General features: G+C 41.7%; 1 protein-coding gene across 3 annotated transcripts in view; it reads left to right on the top strand.

Annotated features, from left to right (window-relative positions):
- LOC114241183 (rho guanine nucleotide exchange factor 17) overlaps nucleotides 1-19,392 on the top strand; it is a 162,221-nt gene that overhangs the window by 34,175 nt on the left and 108,654 nt on the right. For all 3 annotated transcript variants that reach the window (XM_089728617.1, XM_089728616.1, XM_089728615.1), the window contains exons 2-3: nucleotides 13,050-13,157; nucleotides 14,470-16,495. In XM_089728617.1, the coding sequence (XP_089584743.1) occupies nucleotides 13,093-13,157; nucleotides 14,470-16,495 (2,091 nt within the window). In that variant the 5' untranslated portion in view covers nucleotides 13,050-13,092. The remainder of the gene's footprint in view (nucleotides 1-13,049; nucleotides 13,158-14,469; nucleotides 16,496-19,392) is intronic.

Genomic DNA, 19,392 nt, shown 5'->3' with positions numbered 1-19,392 from the left:
AAACAGTCGTTACTGTCAATGGTGGGCTGTATGACAGTTACTGGAATGGTAGGACTGGATTAGATTATGTTTGACAAGCAAAAAATAAACAGGCTAATTTTGAAAGCGGAACAAATCCACATCGCCGTAGATTCATTTTTGTTTGTTATTTATTTATACTAGTGGTCTCCCGGAAGTTGAAATTCGACTGTAATAAATTGAAATTAGAAGTTTGTACAACTATTATGATTCTATTATTTCTATAATCATAGATTTCGCTAAGACTACACTTTAGATAAATATTAATAAAGACAAACAATATAATATTTTAATCTATTCTCAATTTGACCACAGACTATAAGCAATAAGAAAAGTTTGACAATAAACAAAGAGTATATTATGTGCGTGTGTGTCAAATACATGGTAGTGTGTGTAATGTTTTATTTATTGATTTAATGTATCTTTTATGCATTATTTTAAACAAATATTAGCATTCTCCACTCCCTTTCTATATTCTCTATAAGTGTGGAAAATTTCATACTCCTCCGTCTGCGCAATTTTCGTAAAAAGGGGTACAAAGTTTTTGCTTCACGTATTAATATATCGATTAGTAAGTAAAAGTATCGCCTTAGACTGGACAAAGTGATAAGTCGTGTATGCTTTTGGCTGAATACAGCGGATACATCATCTTTTTTTGGGGGCTATTTCTTGTTGACACTAAAAATATTACTTTCAAGATTATTCACAACTTGTCCGTTTTGATTGGAATGGACTTCGAAATTTTCTAACACACGTCGCTAATACCAATCGAGTGGTGTCCGAATAGTTTGATCTGCATCTTGGATAACAAAAATAGAAAAGTAGGTGTTCGATCTATGATAAACTTATGTCAAATAACCAAAAAGAATCGCTAAAGTTATTGTTGTATTTTTCAGAAAATGCTTACATTAAATTAGTCACAAAAATTTAAATTCAATTTTAACATACAAAAAATAAGACTCAAATTTTCTATTCATTCACTTTGGACTATATTTTGTTAATGTTTGAAAGCATAGCGATGCATCGCCCACGGCTTATTGCTCCAATATTAGACATGCATAGTTTAATGCGTACCGAAAATAAAATGAAGTGTTTGATGAGGCATAGACTTAACAAAAGTTTGGAAATAATTTTGAAATAGGTTTGTTGAAACTCTACGCTGTTATGAATTTAAAAGAACTTGCGGCTCCACGCGTTTTGTCTTCGAAATAGATATGTACTTTAATATTTACTTTAGAAGATCATCTCATATGTTACGTACGGATAATTTGGAGTTTAATTATTATCTTTGTGCCTGTTCGTTCGCTATCATTTACATTGGATATGTATCTATTGTAAATAAGAAAATTTTATATCCAATTTAATTAAGTAGTCTATACATATAAATAAAATTGGGGTGTCTGTTTGTAACATTGAAATAACCGCTTTTTACTACATGCATATGAATGTATATACGGTACATACACCAAAATATAATTTTTTACAATTTTTGTCTCTCTGTCTGTCTGTTTGTTCCGGCTAATCTCTGGAACGGCTGGACCGATTTTGACGGGACTTCACTGATAGGTAGCTGATGATATAAGGAGTAACTTAAGCTACTTTTTTAAGAGTAGCTTCGCCTTGCGGCTTCACCCGCGGTACGACAATAACCACGGGTTACATCGCGGGACTCAGCTATCAATAATAGAATTTAATGTTTCCGAAGCGAAACGAGGGCGGGTCGCTAGTATTAAATAAAAATCGCAAGCGAAATTGATTCCGTTTCAGTAAAATCAATTGAGAAAGCTACGCTGAGGCTTTTTGTCGTTTCTTTTGGATGTGGATATTATTGATCCCGTCAAAAGACTTCCACCATAACTAAGGACTCGAACGAAGATAAAAGCAGACATAGGGACAAAAAATAAAAATGGTGATTGGATGAAGAATCTCGATATCTTTTCGGAATAAACACACCGTGAAATTCGTCATGTGTGATTTTGTGGACTAGACGAATTCTAAACACACAAAGACACACACACACACACACACACACACACTATAAAATTTTCACATACACTACAAAACTAGCTAATTTCACATTCACACACAAACATTCGTATCGCAATAGTAAAAATCTATCATTGATTTGCGCAAGTAATAAACACTTCTGTCCGAAAACGCAATGAATAAATCATTATTAATGTTTTTAAATAAACACGATGAAATAATCATACAAACTGTAAAGGCATAGCCACACTGGTGAGTTCAATATTAATGACCATTAACAGTAGGTGATGTAATATTAAGGAACCTTCTTATTAAGAAAAAATCATTGAATATTTCGCACTTGGGACACAATAAAAATTCTTATAATTAGTCTCTTTCTCAACAGACTTATCTTGTTTATATCCATTTTATTATTTAATTAATGTATTAGCGTTTTCAAAACATATCTTACACACACGACTGTAGATGATAAATTCGTTGGAACGTGAGCAGATTCCATGTTTTTTTTTAAATTAGCTTAGATAATCTTAGGGTTTTTTTGTGTAGAACGATTTATTTTATTCAATGAGTATTGAATGAGAATTTATGGTGAGCATTTAACGGTCCTTATGGACGTGAACAATTACAGGGATAACCAAACTCTATCCTACAGCTAAGGGTTTCTATCAGGATTGCTTATTAAAATATTTTTTAAGCTATAGCATAGCTTTTATCACGGGCTTTGAGCGCGGCGACCGAATCAAGAAATTCTGTAACGAAAATAAAACCTAACACCCACTACTCCGCCTACCATGTAGCTCGCGTTCAACACATTCACACGTTGCGCTTGTGTAGTGTTTGTGAATAAGCGCGCGGCGTGACGTCGCACTGCATGCGCATCATGAAAAGTCTGCCCATCTCTTTCTCGCGTGGTCTAGCTTATGAGCGTGAAGGGGACAGTTAATGTTTTGCTTTTGTTAATGTTTATAAATATAGCGTGGTCTTATTTTATTATTGTTTTAATATTAAATTATCATTGTCTAATTATAATTGCATAAGTTGATAAAAAATGCTATGCTATAGCTTTACCGCGGCAGTTCCAGAGTGCCACACGTTTTTTTATTTCTTAGATGGATGGACGCATGGGTGGACGAAACGCATTACTGCTTCATGGCAAAAATAGGCAGGGTGGTGGTACCAACCCGTGCAGACCTACAAGACGTCCTACCATCAGTAAGAAATTATTCCTGCATCTTGTAAATCTTTCATAGACAGGTATTTCTAAAAAGACTATTAGAAATTCTGTCTAGTAGGACTTGAACACCGGCTTGGGCAAGGGTGGAGTTACAATAGGTGGCACTAAAATAACAAGTCTCCGCTACGCAGGTGAGACCACACTTCTTGCTGCAAGTGAAATCAAGATGGTGAACCTCGTGGCTCGGATTGAGAACATCAGTTTGCTGTTGGATCTAAAAATCAATCATAGCAAAACCAAAATAACAATTGTGGATCGTATCGTAAATTAGATAATTTTAATATTTAAATTAACAACAATAATTTAATATTGAAATTATTAAATATAATTAAAACAATAATAATTTAATATTTAAATTAATATTTAAATTATTATTGTCTAATTATAATTGCATGAGTTCATAAAAAATGCTATGCAATAGCTTTACCACGGCAGTCCCCGAGTGCCACATTTGTTTTTATTAGTATTTTCCAGAACGCCAACCCACTTTGATTTTTCGTTTGCATGAAATACTCCTTATGTTTATTTTAGACCCTTTGATCTCACATAGTAAACTGTTTTGGTATTCTGTTTCTCAAACCCTTTCAAATGTTTTATTTAGTCATGTCGATCTTCTTTTTGTAGTGGATTCATAATTTATAACTTAATTTTATTTCTGTTCTCAATAAAATTGTCGTGCTTTTAATAGGCTACATTCCACTACGAATTTTAAATAAAAATATATATATATTCAAATACTATTCGCTTCGCTTCGGGATTGTAATTATTATGGATCTTATTGAATATTCTTTTATACAAATCTAGTCCTGACAGTAACAAACACAATAAAAAAAAGAAACAGAATAGACAGTAACAAACAAAAAATCTAATCATTCCTCTTCTTATTAATGGTTCACTATTTTGGCGATTTTTTTTTATTGCTTAGATGAGTGGACTAGCCCATCTGGTGTTAAGTGGTTACTGGAGCCCATAGACATCTACTACGTAAATGCGCCACCCACCTTGAAATATAAAGAGACATGATGGCCTGCAAATAAAAGATATATGCTGTCACGGGATTTTTTGTAGGACTATTTGAGATAAACTGGTGGTAGGATCTCTTGTGAGTCCACGCCGGTAGGTACCACCACCCTGCCTATTTCTAGCGTGAAGTAGTAGTGAGTTTTGGTTTGAAGGGTGGGGCAGCCGTTGTAACCATAGGTACTTGAAACCTTAGAACTTATATCTCAAGGTGGGTGGCACATTTACGTCGTAGATCTCTATGGGCTCCAGAAAACATGTAACACCAGGTGGGCTGTGATTTCGTCCGCCCATCAAAGCAATAAAAAAAAACATTACCATTTTCCATTACTTACGTGTAACTCCAACCGTATTTGCGGCGCACGCAAAAATAGCTCACAGATGGCAGATTTTTTTCCTTCTTACTTGGCACTTATCGTTAAATTTTTGGTAATTCACACTATATTTTATAAATTATAGCTTATGTGTTATTCTGATTTGTAAGCTTAGGTGTCATATATATTTATATCGAATACACTGCTAAAAAATAAGTTAGAAGTTTATTTAGCTCTAAAAATGACGATACTTTCATACAACATTTCATCCCCCCTTTCAATCCTTCACCATACTTTTTTCGCATTAAAAAGTAGCCTATGTCCTTTTTTAGGCTCTAGACTATCTGTGTACCAAATTTCATTTAAATCGGCTGAGTAGTTTTGGCGTGAAAGCGCGATAGACAGACAGACAGACAGAGTTCATTTCGCATTTATAATATTAATTATGAATTGTTAATTACACAAAGGTCATAGGAAAATGGCTGATCTACAAGGGATTGACGCAATGAGGGTACCCACGACTTTTAGGTACATATTGTAATTGTTTTGATAAACTTTATGATACTTCATGAGTTTCGTTTTTCAACTGAGAAGTATAATTGCTACACGGCAATTATACAAAGGATGGTAGGATTTATTCATCCAAAAACTTAAATGCATTCTACCATCTTTAATTGCTTAAAGTTTCCTGGGTTGGAAACAGTGAATATCTGTATACTTGACCTTGCTGATGTCCATGGCGATGATAGGAATTTCCACTAGGCGACGGCAAGCAGATTGGATTGGTGTTACGGTAAAGACAGTTACGTATTATCTTGTGTTTTCTAGATTTAAATCAACTATTTGTTTATAATATATTTCGTCTTAAAATAATGGAAAAAATAGTATTTGTATAAAAGACCTAACCTAAATGCCTAACCTAAAATAGCCATTTGAAAAAGTACCTATAGAATTCACGGAAATCGGTTATTATTTTTCTAATTTCGAAATACGTATTAGTTAATTTATCGTTAAATTAATTATACACTAAATGGGAACACTGGATTACTTCGCACCACAAACAAGGAGGTAGTTGGACAGAAGTTAAATGAATAAAAACAAGCTAAAATATGTATGGCCTGTGTATTGTTTTTCATCGCGAGGTATCGCAGATAGCAAGTGTGTAGCCCACGTTTGAAACTGGAGATATTATAATTTTTTTTTTTTTTTTTTTTTTTATTGCCCATGTAGGCAGACGAGCATACGGCCCACCTGATGGTGAGTGGTTACCGTCGCCCATGGACTTCAGCAATGCGAGGGGCAGAGCCAAGCCGCTGCCTACCGTTTAATACTCTCCACAAGCCTCGTTTGAAGAAGGACATGTCATAGCGCTCGGGAAACACCGTGGAGGGGAGCTCATTCCATAGCCGGATGGTACGTGGCAAAAAAGACCTCTGGAAACGCACTGTGGATGACCGCAGTGGCTCCAGGTAGTATGGATGAACTCTACTCCGGTGGCGGGCGGTGCGATGGTAAAAACGAGATGCCGGTATCATCTCGAACAATTCCTCAGAGCACTCCCCATGGAACATACGGTACAAAATGCAGAGGGAACCGAAGTCCCTCCGCAGACCCAGAGGCTCCAAACGATCCGTGAGAATGGGATTATCGACAATCCGAACGGCCCTCCTCTGTATGGAGTCAAATGGAAGAAGCTGGTATTTGGGAGCCCCGGCCCAGAGATGGGAGCAGTACTCCACGCGAGGCCGGACTTGTGCTTTATAAAGCAAAAGCCTTTGTCCAGGCGTGAAGTACCGCTTCGCTCTGTTGAGGACTCCCAGCATTTTGGACGCCAACTTGGCTTTGCCTTCCAGATGACTCCGAAACTGGACATCGCTCGAAATCTCGACCCCAAGTATCCCAATACTCTCGGAAGGTTGCAGGGATACTCCTTGGAATTGCGGCGCCATGACAAAGGGGTCCTTCTTCGCAGTGAACGCGCAAACTTGTGTCTTTATCGGGTTGAATTGAACCAAGTTCAATTCACCCCATTCGGAGACTCGCCCCAGAGAGTTCTCCACTTCAGACACAAGTTTAGATCGTCTCTCTTGCACCGCGCTCCGAGAGAGACTCTGATGGCCGATATATCGCGCATCCCCCGTGCTGTCATCCGCATAGCAATGCATGCCATCAATAGACAGCATGTCATTGATATACAGGATGAAAAGCGTGGGTGAGAGCACCGAACCTTGTGGAACGCCAGCGTTAATGGTCATGGTATCAGAGCAGTCACCGTCTACAACGACCGTGATGCTCCGCCCATCCAAAAAGCTAGCGATCCACTTGCAGAGACCCTCGGGGATTCCGTAAGATGGTAGCTTCGACAGAAGTGCCCTATGCCAGACCCTGTCGAAGGCCTTCGCGATATCAAGGCTCACAGCAAGAGCCTCGCCCTTGCTCTCCAAGGCTTCAGCCCACCTGTGAGTAAGGTATACGAGAAGATCGCCAGCTGAGCGACCGTGACGGAAACCGTACTGTCGGTCACTGATCAGCTGGCGATCTTCAAGATACTTCAGGAGTTGTATATTTATTATTCGCTCCATCACCTTGGAAAGCAAGGAAGTTATCGCGATAGGCCTATAGCTCGATGGGTCCGACCGGTCACCCTTCTTGGGGATAGGGTGGACGTGGGCGGTCTTCCATGAAGACGGAACCCTGTTAGCGCAATAAGAGAGGCGATACAGACGCGTTAGCGCAGGCGTCAGCTCAGGGGCGCACGTTTTCAGAACCACTGCGGGGATGCCGTCTGGCCCACTCGACTTATGGACGTCCAGGAGTCGGAGTTCCCGCCTGACTGCACACTGTGTAAAGCAGATCTCCGGCAGGGAACTATCACACCGGGGGATGTTCGGTGGTGTGGCACCCCCGTCGTCCACGGTCGAGTTCGAGGCGAAGAGTTTGACCAGAAGGTCAGCCTTCTCTTTCGCACTATGGGCCAGACTGTCGTCGGACTTTCGCAGTGGTGGGAGACTAGACCTGCAAAAGTTTCCTTCTGCGGCTTTGGCGAGCGACCAAAAAGCACGGCTCCCAGAGGGATAGCTCTTTAGTCGCTCGCCAACTCTAGCAACGTGCTCCGACTTCGCCTTGGCAATAACCTTCTTGTAGGACCTGGAAGCGGCGTTATATTTCCGCCTTTCCTCTGAGATGTTAGGGTCCTGACGTCTCCTGGCATTATCCCATGCCACGTATGCGGACCGCTTGAGGTGTGCAGCATCCCTGCTGGCATTGTTATACCAGGGTCTGCTGCGACCCCCAACGGGCACTTCAGAGGAGGGAATAAACAATTCCATCCCCTGGAGCACCACGTCTTTAAGACGGTCCGCACAGACGTCAGGATCAGCAGAGGAAAAGCAGAACCGCCCCCATGGGTAGGATGCGTAAAATTCACGCAATCCATCCCAATCTGCTGACAAATACTGCCAAACTCTTCGATACCTGGTCGTCGTTCGACGACTAGGACGAGAGAGTGGTGTGGCAGCACGGATAAGGCAGTGATCAGACGATCCAAGCGGAGCGTCGACCACCACACTGTATCCGGCTGGATCGGTGGTCAGCAGAAGGTCCAACAGAGAAGGCTCGTGCCCCTCAATATCTGGGACACGGGTGGGCTGTGTCACCAGCTGGGAGAGGCCGTAGGCCAGGGCGAAATCGTAGGCAGCCCGACCCGGGAGGTCAGTGGTTCTGGACCCCAACCACTCTTGGTGGTGAGCGTTAAAATCTCCAAGAACCACCACCTCCGCAGATGGGTACTGCTCAAGCACGCGGCTAGTCCCCTCTTGCACATGCTCTATCAGAGCTGAACCTGCATCACTGCTCTGGGACCTGTACAGGCACGCGTAGACTCGGGTACAACCCCCATGGTCTACGCGCAGCCACAAGAGGGACAGGTCCCGTTGTTCGAGGCCTCGTAGACGGCGACAACAGACATCAGCCCGGACGAATACACACACCCCGGCTTTACGCAGGAAGTTGTGCTCCAATACGTAGCCGGGGTATTCAAGGTACGAAGTATCATCCGGAGCAGATATCTGCGTCTCCGTCAGAAAAAGGAGGGCAGGCTGCGCCGTCTCAAGATGGTGGTGTACGGCGTCGAGGTTGCTGTGTAGGCCCCTTACATTGCTGAAATCCACATTAAATGTGGAATGGGGCATCGCCGACAAAACCCTTTTCCTTTTTTGTACTGTCATGTTTGATTTTTTTTGTTTGGAGAGTGGGAATGGGTGGGGTAGGAAGTTCGAAGCGAAATCATGACGATACCTGAATAAAGCGCGGAACACAGTACGTGCTCGACCACGGGTTGCGTGAGAGACTGACGCAGGGCATGGAAGGGCCCCCAGTCCACCCTGCGTGCGATCGCCGGGATCCACTCCGGTCTCCGACTCCGGCACGACGACCGCACGGCAGGATTTTACACCGGTTGGCGGGACAGCTTCCCGGGGCGGAGTTTAGTAGAGACACCCGGGTTCAGGTCCCCAACTGACCGGCGGGCGGCGGCGAACACCGTTTCACTGGGTCTCCCTATACCCCCGTCAAACAATCACGTCCCGCGAGCTCGCACGCACGTCTGCTCCGCATGTTCCAGGCATCATCAAGATTCACCCCGAACAAGGAAGAGGAAAGGGAAGGAATAAAACTGGCTCTCCAACCCACACGCCGGAACACAGCTAGGCTATTTGGCGGCGGACTCTAGTTGGAGGGTGGTCGCCAGCCAGTCGGACAAGTCCTACCACCGATTATGTGTTCGGCTCCCGTTTTGCACCACCCAGGGGTTACTTGTAGGGAATCGCGGGTTAAACCTACGGAAGCGGGAAGCAATCAACCCCCAATCAATGCCCTCTTTAATAGTTTTGAGAGCAATATATCCTCCTTTAAATAGGCTTATGGTGAATAGTTTACGATTAGTATCCGTGTGCGGCAATGTTCAGTGTCCGTCAGGTCTATTGAGTGCTCATATTACGGGGGTAAAAATTAAATTGACTGTCTATCAATGTCAAAACTGTCTATAAAATCATGTGACAAAGAATTGTCACATTCGAGATCGTTGATACTCGTATATTTCAATTCATCTGCAATCTTTTTGTGTACGTACAATGACAAATCGTATATTTTTTTATGGGCTTCACGGGCACACGAGCATGCGGTCCACCTGATAGTAAGCAGTTACCGTCGCAAGCATGGACGTCAGCAATGCCAGGCGTAGAGCCAAGCCACTGCCTACCATTAAGCCTATTGTATGTCCGTAGGTACTCTGTCCACCTCAACAGTGACATTGACATGGGCTTCGCACCTTTTTATATATTCAAAAGGTTATCGCGTCGATTCCTTTACAATGTTAGTGTAATCTCTGAAAACAAAAAAAGAAACGATTTATTATTTCCGCGTAAGTGTTTCTTGAATTACGAATAATTTTTCTCTTTTTAAATTAAAAACACATCGAAATTTATCCAAGGATTGAGGAAATCATTATAAAGTAATGGATACGGTAAACATGATGTTTATCATTCGCTCACTTTGTGCGTACTCACTTTAATGATAAGATTTATTTTTATGACGCCGGTCGTGTCACGAGAATTTATTTTGATGTCGACCACAAATTCGGATGAACGATAATGTAAATTTATTAAATATGTCCGAAGTGTTAGCATTGTTTAATCATTTTCAGTTATTGCGACGTTATTTATAATTATAGGTATTGATTCTTTTTAAACGTTCGTATTTTAACTAAGTGCGTATTTTTGTTTTGCAATTTCTGTTGCTTATGCAAGCAAAACGCTGAAGTATAAAAAATGTGTACACTATTATGATTCTGTTGTCAAAGATGATTATACTTCTTTAATTACAGATTTCGCCAAGACTACACTTTAGACAGATATTAATAAACACACAACAATATTTAATCTATTCTCAATTTGACCACAAACTTGAACAATAAGAAAAGTTAGACAATAAACAAATAGTATGCATGCGTGTGTGTGTGTCAAATACATGGTAGTGTCTGTAATGTTTTTTTTATTGATTTAATGTATTTTTTATGCATCATATTTATGCATCATTTATGGAATTTCATACTCCTCAAAGTCTCCTCAAGTCAGTACAAAGTTTTTGCGTCACGTATTATTATATAGATTTGTATTCAATCTCCGGTTAGCCGGAGCAGGAACAAACAAAATCTGATGTGTTTTATGCTATTTGCGTACGAAATCAATAAAAAAAAACCGAACAATAAATTGAACTGAATTATGAAAATATTATGGTATTTTAATGCCTTCGACTTTTTATTGTCCAGATTTGGTTGTTCACAATACAGCGACCTCTATCATAAAACAATGGAATTGAACCGCCCGCCCTCCGATGTTTGGAGCCGAAAATATTGCCCGACAAATTAGTTCTAGAAAATAATCACAGATGGCGTTTCTGTATGACTATAGCTTATTTAACAATAATTTTATTTTATGACCCAAATACATTAACAATACAATTATAAAACTTATTTTTGCTTTTTATATTTTATTAAACTTTTTTATATTTTATAATGATTTGTGAAGTGTGTAATTAAAAATGTAGCTAATATTGTGTTTTTTTTTTTTTTTTTTTTTATTGCCCTTGTAGGCAGACGAGCATACGGCCCACCTGATGGTGAGTGGTTACCGTCGCTCATGGACTTCAGCAATGCCAGGGGCAGAGCCAAGCCGCTGCCTATCGCTTAATACTCTCCACAAGCCTCTTTTAAAGAAGGACATGTCATAGCGCTCGGGAAACACCGTGGAGGGGAGCTCATTCCATAGCCGGATGGTACGTGGCAGAAAAGACCTCTGGAAACGCACTGTCGATGACCGCAGTGGCTCCAGGTAGTATGGATGAACTCTACTCCGGTGGCGGGCGGTGCGATGGTAAAAACGAGATGCCGGTATCATCTCGAACAATTCCTCAGAGCACTCCCCATGGAACATTCGGTACAAAATACAGAGGGAACCGAAGTCCCTCCGCAGACCCAAAGGTTCCAAACGATCCGCGAGAATGGGATTATCGACGACTCGAACGGCCCTCCTCTGTATGGAGTCAAATGGAAGAAGCTGGTATTTGGGAGCCCCGGCCCAGAGATGGGAACAGTACTCCACGCGAGGCCGGACTTGTGCTTTATAAAGCAAAAGTCTTTGTCCAGGCGTGAAATACCGCTTCGCTCTGTTGAGGACTCCCAGCATTTTGGACGCCAACTTGGCTTTGCCTTCCAAATGACTCCGAAATTGGACATCACTCGAAATGTCGACCCCAAGTATCCCGATGCTCGCGGAAGGTTGCAGGGATACTCCTTGGAATTGCGGCGCCATGACAAAGGGGTCCTTCTTCGCAGTGAACGCGCAAACTTGTGTCTTCAACGGGTTGAATTGAACTAAGTTCGATTCACCCCACTCGGAGACTCGCCCCAGAGAGTTCTCCACTTCAGACACAAGTTTTGATCGTCTCTCTTGCACCACGCTCCGAGAAAGACTCTGATGGCCGATATATCGCGCATCCCCCGTGCTGTCATCCGCATAGCAATGCATGCCATCAATAGACAGCATGTCATTGATATACAGGATGAAAAGCGTGGGGGAGAGCACCGAACCTTGTGGAACGCCAGCATTAATGGTCATTAATGTGTAACTGTAGTCCGTAAACATCATTAGGAGCAGACATGAGGTCGAATATCAGTTGTTAAAAAATAGCGCGTAACTGCTTCGCAGCAGAAATAGCTAACCCAACCAACCAAGTCTTACAATAAGGTCTATCCCCAGTAAAAGGCAATTAACCCTTTATTTCTAATCTTTCTTGCTTCGCTTGTCTTTGTGGGTCCTTGTTGATTATTATTAGATCTATTGCTATTTGCAGGTCATGTGAGGGGGATTCAGTATGAAGTATCAACCCAGGCTTACAATACGGTCTATTATCAGTAAAAGACAATTAACCCTTGATTTCTAACCTTTCTCGCTTCCCTTGTCTTTGTGGGTAGTAGCTTGTTGATTCTTATTATTATGATCGATTGTTATTTGAATGTCATGTGAGGGGGATTCAGTATGAAGTATCAACCCAGGCTTACAATACGGTCTATCATCCCTCAATCAACCCTTGATTTCTAATTTTACTCGCTTTTTTTTATTGCTTAGATTGGTGGACGAGCTCACAGCCCACATGATGTTAATTGGTTACTGGAGCTCATAGACATCTACAACGTAAATGCGCCACCCACCTTGAAATATAAGTTCTAAGGTCTCTGTATAGTTACAACGGCTGCCCCACCCTTCAAACCGAAACGCATTACTGTTTCACAGCAGAAATAGGCGGGGTGGTGGTTCGACCCGCGCGGAGTCAGAAGAGGTCCTACCATCAGTACTTCGCTTGTTTTTGTCTGGGTAGTAGTTTGTTGATTCTTATTATTATGGTCCATTTGTTGTTTGCAGGACATGTGAGGGGGATTCAGTATGCTAGGGGTCACGTGACCGCATGGCGTCCGAGGCGCGCTCGCGTTCCCCGCAAGATGGCGCACGCAGGAGGCGGGAAAACACCAGGTACCATATACAAGAGCTAATCAATTAGAATTACTGAAATCTATCTATATATAAAAATCAATTGCTGTTCGTTAGTCTCGCTAAAACTCGAGAACGGCTGGACCGATTTGGCTAATTTTGGTCTTGAATTATTTGTGGAAGTCCAGAGAAGGTTTAAAAGGTAGATAAATATGAAAATGGTCGGAATTAAATAAAAATAACAATTTTGTTTTTCCTTTCATGTGTCCACCGTTTGTTTGTTTTATTTTTATTTTATACAAAAGTTTAGGTCTTTTATTTCTCAATTGAGGCACTACAAAGTCTGCTGGGTCAACTAGTCTTATATATAAAATTCTCGTGTCACAATGTTAGTTGCCATACTCCTCTGAAACGGTTTGACCGATTTTCATGAAATTTTATATGCATGTTCAGTAGGTCTGAGAATCGGCTACTATCTATTTTTCAAACCCCTAAGAGATAAGGGTTGTCCACCTCTAACGTTTATTTTTTATTTCTTGGACAATTTTTTTTTGTTATAATGAGGCGTTACGTGGTTCAATGAGGTTTTGTTATTTTTATATTCCCTCGTCGTTCACAGCGCTACATGCCTCTTTCACTCATTTACCACATCCTTACACACTTACAATAAGTTAGTTTTTTTTTCTACACTAGAAATTCTCTAGAAATCTTATATATGGAAAAACAACGTTTGCCGGGTCAGCTAGTAAGAGAATATAGATAGAATTACATTTGAAACCCCCTAAACTGTTTTTCTAAAGCTGTCTTTTGCCTTTTATTTCTTTTATTTGAATAGTAAAATTAAAATGTCGTTTATAGCGAATATACTATAATAATATAATATAATAGTTTTAATTTTAATGTAGCGAGAATAAAAAGTTTTTAGAATCGTAGTCAGGAAAAATCAAGATTGAGAATTGTAAACATTAGTGTGAGGTCGCGATGTCGCCAAATCACGAAGACACACCTATTTTTAGAGTTTGCGTCTTCCGTCTGTCTCCGGCACCTGCCGCGTACTCAGAAGTGCGCCAATGTTTGCACCTCATCACTGATATTAAACAGAATTCAAAAGTTTTTAGCGTAGCGCTGTTCATTTTGAGCTACACGAAAAGAAGCTTTTACAATAGTCATATTGGTCGGATTTAAGTCCAGAATCGTGTCGGAGTGGGTCGCGGGGAATCCTCCCGGAATTCACAGTCGAGTCGCGGGGGAAGCTCGGCCGCTCTAAATCGGTCGCACTCGCCGCCAAGCTTTTCGGCGGTTCGCGCGCGTACTCGTTCCTGCAACTAAAACTAATATAGCGTCGCGTGCGCAGGTCTCCGTACGTGACGCTGGGAGCGGTGCGGTACTCGGTGCGTCGTGTTCCGCCGCCGCGCGCCTGCCCGTGCCGCTGCTGCTCCGAGGAGGCGGTGGCGGCGTGCCTCGGCCGGGCCAAGCCCGACAGACGCACGCTGGATCGCATCCAACGCCACCTGGGCCGCGGCTCGCGAGACGAGCGGCCCTCGCGCCACCAGCGCCTCCAGGCGCTCACCGACCTGCTACGGCCGCGACCGCACCAGCCCCCGCCGCCGCCACCGCTTCCGCCACCACCGCACACTGCACCAGTACTGCCACCAGTACCGCCGCCGCGTTTGCGCCACAGACACAGCCCGCCGCGAGGAGCTTCCGTTGATCGTTGCGACGAATTCGATGCAGACAACATCACTTTGGTGCGCGTTGAACCTCGATCTATTGTAGGTTCATACGCTCAGAAAACTATACCGTATCGCAGCGCGTCTTTTTCACAGGGTGACTTTGCACAAGAAAAATATTATCGAGAGTCGAAGCGTCAGCCGTCCGCCTTCGATTTCGGAAAAAGGACTATAAAGGCAGCAAGTCCAATCGTAGCGCGACTAGATACAGAATCTTCTAGTAACGCAACTGATGAAAATGTAACTGAAGAAGGATCGATAGCCTCAGTGGCATCCGTTGACTCTGCAGTTGGATCCGATGAAGGACTTTTAACCCACGCGTCTGCAACAGGTCGTTCACCACCTTTGGATGGACCCCACAAAATATTAGGTGCACGGTCGCTAACCCATCCTTTGCCGAGACGAATACCACCTGTAAGAGAAGAAGGACCGTCAGAAGCTGGTGGAAGTCTGCCTGCGTTGATGGCACCGCGTGTCTTACATGAACTACGCGAAGAAAGTGATGGTTCTCAAGCTGACAGTGCCCAAGCTCACAGTGAAGGAACTTCACCTTTGGAACCCAATCAACCATTTTCGTTCCCCCCTTTACCAGATCCTCCAGCAAATGCTTGTGCCAATATAGACTGTGATTGTTCGAAATTCCCTGTGACAGTTGATTGCCACGGAATTGACGTTGAATCGAGTGATATTGCGAGTTCGATACCAGTGCCGGTATATGAGTGTATAGTGAAACAGTGGTCAAAGGAGTTACCTCATGAAGAACTGCACCGTTCTGACGGCGCTTCGGACGGTTCGCTAGACAGAGACAAAGAAGATGAAACGATAACAAGTGAACAAGTTGCTAATCTGCTCGCTGCTGTGCAAAATCCTTGCACACCAGCCCCTATAGGTGCTAGAGAAAGAAGAAGGCCTCTTGACAAGACGAAAAGGCGGAAAGGAATTTATATAACAACACCAAGCGACGAGGGGGGAGAAGAAGATCCACCTTCGTTGAACGGGTGTAAGCGCGAAAGCAGTGACGCGTCACTACAAGACATGCGTTTATCTGCCGAAACTAGAACATCATCAATACTCGGTGATAAATCAGATGATTCGTTCACAAACGGACCACCTAGTCCGTCCGATTCGATGGCTCCGATATGGCCTCGCTCAGAGGAAGTTAAATCGAGACGAGCTAGATTTTACCAGCAAAGTTCTGATGAGCGGGACGATGACTCATATCAACCAAGACGAAAATATGGTGATTCTCCGTCTACAGTGACACTTGTTCTCGTGAACGATAGTGACACTTGTTCTCGTGACCGAACTGCTTCACCTTCGGATACTTCTGACGTTGAAGCCAAACGACAGCAGTTTTGTCGTGGACCTTTTGGTAAAAATTTAGAAGCTCCACCGAGTCGCTCAGTGGAAGTGGGTAGAAGAAGTTTTTCTGATGCAACTGTTCCAAGTCGTAAAACAAGTGTTGGTGCTATGTCAGTGGGGAGTAGGGGTCGTGGGCCTACACACGTTAGGGCAACCTCGTCACCATCAAAACTGGCTGGCGTGAAACCAGGCACGGACTTGTTGGCTGAGCTCCTACGAGGGAGCTCCGAGGCGCTTTCCAACTCCTCAGCGTTCGACAACGTGATCCTGACGCTACATCAACACAATGTAAGTACTTTTTATTGCACTTTATTTAAAGCTTGCTTTGTACAGTCACTATTGACCCCGATTACATCCGGAATGCGAGCAACAAAGCAAAATTTTGTTATGTTTATCTTAGCAGAAAATAGCGTAAGAACAAACGATTTTGCGTTATTGCCAAAGTTTATTTAAGTTTATACACTGAGGATTTTTTTTGTCAGTCGCGCTCTTGATAGTAAAATTAAAGATTTTTTGTAAACGTCCGTTGTTAATTTGCGATCAGATTCAATGTCAGTTCGTTGTTTTGAATCTCACTCTCATGTTACTCGACATTTCTTGGTTCAATGTCGCGTGACTCACATCGCAGATGCTCCAGGCAATCATTAAAAATGTTAAGAGCGATACAGCTTATTTTAATGCTGTCACTACTAAACTCGTAAATATCGCCAAGGATATTTTGAACGGGAAAAGAGAAAGAGTATTGAATTAATGGGCACTCGTTGCGTACATACTATACATTACGAAATTTGGTAACCATGTTTTTATTTATTTAAGCAAACATTTCTTTGTATTGTGATATTTATTTATTACGCATAAATAAGATTTCGTATTGAATTTGATTTTGTTTACTAACTCTTTTTTTTTCCTACCTAAGCTGAGAGCCTTGAGAGGCTATTTCAGCGTAACCTTAACTTGTAGGTGAGCTCACGGGGCTCAAACCTGACGAGGTTTACTAACGTTAAACGTGCCTTACTACGACATTTTGTCTTCCCAAAGCGCACATGTAATTAGTACAGACCATCCTGAATCTCGAATTAAAATTAATAGTTGTTTGAAGCTAAATCCAGTACCGTAAATATTTTCAACAATATTTCCGAAAGTTACGATCGTGTTTATAAAACAGCGGAACGTTTTTTAGGCTAAAATAATCTTGAATTTACGATTTCGAAGGAAGCCTAATGTGTAAATAATATTTTCTCTGAATGGCAAGCGTTCGCAATGAATACAAACGTAGCGGAATCTTGTAACCCAATTAAAAATGAATCTAAGTCAAACGATACGCGGAATCTAATTTGTTTTGGCAAAGACAGTTGAACAAGCTCTCTTCATACCTGGTGCTATGTTTAACATGAATTATGCCTCTTTGAGTTAAGAGGATGAAGTCTGAATCTTGTTGCAATAACGAGTTGGTTGTTCTAATACATAAGCGGAATAGTAACACCGATCTACGCGTTCGAGGTGAATCTATATTACAATAAATACAAATGGAACTTTAATTACCACGCATATCCGCCTCAGAATATTGCTACGTAGTTGAAGAATCATTATAATCGCATGTTGTTGAATACACATGGTGTTTCAGTCCAAGTCCAAATACTTTTTGAATTCAAATATCAATGATATGTTAAGTATATTAATTCATACTTGTAGAATGATTTCTGTTAATTAGAATTAAGGTAATGGAATAGGGTTGATAATTCATGATGATTTTAATTCTTCTATTATTTTAAATTACAAAATCGCTTTCCGCTCAGCTTAATCGGTGAAACCGAAACTTTTGAACAATGCACATGGAGCCCGGTATTCATAAATATAAATGAATTGATAAAATTTCTTATTTAAGTAATAGTTATCACTTTATTTGTGAGTAAGTTGTCACTTTCGTTTTTAAGTTAAGTGCTTAAAGTGCTTTAGTCTTACTAATTGTTTTGAGAAGTCCGCCTTAAAGTTGGGCAGTTAAATCACCTCGGCTTCATGCTGGATCGTTTGAGGTCACTTCGTGGATCTAGTTCTCCGGCTGTTAAGGACGACTGCCACATTGAGCCGGCTTCTTGGAAGCTTGGAGCTTGACCTGGCGATGCGTTACCTCGTCATGGTGCGTGCGGTCGATGGCTCTGAACAATGCTCCGTATAGGGCTAGTCCCTGAATAGGCGAAGTTGCTGACAACTGCCGCAGCGGTTTATCCCGGTAATATTTCCAAATTAAATTCTTTCTAATACATCAACATATGGAATTATTTCAAACTAGAGGTCCCGCAGTAGTCGAAATTCGACTATAATTAATTGGAATTGTAAGTTTGTACACTATTATGATTGTATTTTATACTTCTATAATCACAAATTTCGTCAAGACTACACTATAAAAAATATTAACAAAGACAAACCATATTTAATCTATTTTCAATTTGACAACAGACGTCAAAAACAAAAGTTTGACAATAAATAGTATGCACGCGTGTGTGCGTCAAATACATGGTATGTAGTGTGTGTAATGTTTTCTTTATTGATTTAATGTATATTTAATGCATTATTTTAAAAAAAAAATATTACCATTGTGCACTTCTTCTCTATATTCTCTATAAGTGTGGAAAATTTCATACTCCTCCGTCCGCGCAATTTTCGTAAAAAGGGATACAAAGTTTTGCTTCACGTATTAATATATAGATACATAACAAACACGTTCAATGCTGCGTATAAAGCGACACACAAGCGCATTACATACTACGTTGTTTTACATTGCAACACATTCACGAAATGCTAAAGATTCTTTGCTATTTCTGATAATTGAATTGATATTTTTTTCGGAATCGGTTGTCGTTGTTCTTCGTCAATTGCTTTGTAATCTTCTGATCTAGATTTTGCTTTGTTGCTAAAAATGGTCAAGTCAATGACCCAGCTTTTTACTGGTGGTAGGACCTCTTGTGAGTCCGCGCGGGTAGGTACCACCGCCCCGCCAATTTCTGCCGTGAAGCAGTAATGCGTTTCGGTTTGAAGGGTGGGGCAGCCGTTGTAACTATACTGAGACCTTAGAATTTATATCTCACGGTGGGTGGCGTATTTACGTCGTAGATGTCTATGGGCTCCAGTAACCACTTAATATCAGGCGGGCTGTGAGTTCGTCCACCCATCTAAGCAATAAAAAA

Source organism: Bombyx mandarina, chromosome 07, assembly GCF_030267445.1.
Source record: "Bombyx mandarina strain Sakado chromosome 07, ASM3026744v2".
Lineage (NCBI taxonomy): Eukaryota > Metazoa > Arthropoda > Insecta > Lepidoptera > Bombycidae > Bombyx > Bombyx mandarina.
Note: the sequence above shows the minus strand (reverse complement) of the source record. Positions and strands in the feature narration are given on the sequence as shown.